This window comes from Nestor notabilis, unplaced genomic scaffold (genome assembly GCF_000696875.1).
Source record: "Nestor notabilis isolate BGI_N333 unplaced genomic scaffold, ASM69687v1 scaffold6857, whole genome shotgun sequence".
Classification (NCBI taxonomy): Eukaryota; Metazoa; Chordata; class Aves; order Psittaciformes; family Psittacidae; genus Nestor; species Nestor notabilis.
Window position 1 is genome coordinate 10,513 of NW_009935030.1, and position 1,684 is coordinate 12,196.

The following is a 1,684-nucleotide window of genomic DNA, read 5'->3' on the forward strand; positions in this document are numbered from 1 at the left end:
CAATGGTGAATTAGAAAAAAAAAAAAAGCCCCAACCCCCTAAAAAACCCCAAACATATTTCCCCACATTTTGGGAAACAAGCTGAAGAAAACATTCTACACTGTAGAAGACAGCTGTAACTGCTGATATCCATGTTTTGACATTGGAACTGAGTAACTGCAAGTCTGCAGCATACAGTCCTAAAGCCTCAAGCAAAAGAGGCTTACTAGTAATAACATGGATATATCACCACTGGGAAGATGTTAACCACGTTGAAAATTCTGGGATACCAATCTGGTATAATCCACAATATACTGGGTTCCTATGAAAGATGCGGCATTTCTCCTTAAGGTCAGCTTTTAGAGAGCTTTGAAAAACAATGTTTTGAACTGCTCATTTGCAGTGCTCCTTTGCTTGCAGAAAAGCACGAGAATTATAGGTCACTAAAAACTGAATACAAGATCAATTTTTTTACTGGATTTGATTAGTTGCATAACTTTGGCAAGATTACTGCAGTGTGATCCAGTTAAGCTTTCAGGATTATACGAACACCAGCACCAAATTAATCATGGAATCAGATAACTGAGATACTTACGCACTCTCATACGTCTTTGACCACTTCTGCAGTCTCTCCCAGTCCCACTACTTCAGTTAGCATTTGATAATTAGTGCAATATGTTATGCCATTGACAAAGCAACATGATCTGGACAGATTCCTGGCTTCTCTCTCCTCACAAGAATAGCATGCCACCTTGTCGAACCCCGAGGATGCAAGCTGAGATTATTCTACATAAAGTCTCCCTTTGTGGCATCTGAAATAAAAACCTTTCCCCCAGAACTGCCACTATTTTGATAGTGAATTCCATGCTGAGTTGTTCAACTGGTTACTCAGTTCTTTGGCTGATTTTAAGAATTGCATTTAAAAGTTACTCTACATTACAGGCATTTAGAAAATATATTTATACCTGGTATTGGTACTCTTTCAAGTACTCTTTTAGTCTTGTTGGTAATGGCAGCTCCCAGATCTGATTTGTACATTTGTTTATAGTTATTCTGCAGCGATGTTGCAGAGATGGAGTGGATGTATAGAGAGGTTTGTTCAAGTAAAGATGAACTGTTCCATTTGAAGGTGTTTCTGTTCTGTTCTTGCACATAAGAACATAGTACTCAATCAAATGCACAACGCTGTTGAACTGCTTAAGTCTAGATCTGACACATGTGATAGAGTCCAGTCTAAATTTGCCATCTTGATATTCTATACGTAGATTGGTCGGTCCCGCTGATGTTTTTACCGAAATAGTCAATAGATACTCTGAATGTGAACTATCCCTAACCAAGAAGGTCCCTTCGGGAGCATCCTGTAATCTCTCTTTGGCTTCAGCAACAGTCATGTTGCCCCAGTACCATCCTGTCAAAAGAGAAGAGAAGGGTTTTGTTTTGTTTATTCGTGTTTGTTTGTTTAAAAAGCTACTCTTTGGCTGATATACTTGTAATAACCCATTTCCTTTGTTGTTTGAAAGCTAAAGTCCTGCAGGCATTCTACATTTTTATTTGCTATTTAAACTCATTTGCTTCACAATGCTGCTCGGTTTGACAGAGCCTTCCAGGTCACTGTTCATTTTCCTATCTATGCATACACACGCACAAACTTTCCTAGAGCGTCCTGCGAGGCCAACGCCGAAGCTGCCGACACCACGGGCTGCCC

At 39.7% G+C, this 1,684-nt stretch overlaps 1 protein-coding gene across 1 annotated transcript; it reads right to left on the reverse strand.

The window, feature by feature from the left end:
• Window positions 1-753: 753 nt before the first annotated feature.
• On the reverse strand, window positions 754-1,385 carry SOCS2 (suppressor of cytokine signaling 2). The gene has a single exon (XM_010017615.1). It carries the CDS (start codon window positions 1,368-1,370, stop codon window positions 939-941), a length of 432 nt encoding a protein of 143 aa, XP_010015917.1. The 5' UTR covers window positions 1,371-1,385; the 3' UTR covers window positions 754-938.
• Window positions 1,386-1,684: the final 299 nt, after the last annotated feature.

What these genes read in the sequence shown, in the direction of transcription:
- SOCS2 (XM_010017615.1), bottom strand. Translation starts at nt 1,370, where the DNA reads ATGACTGTTGCTGAAGCCAAAGAGAGATTACAGGATGCTCCCGAAGGG.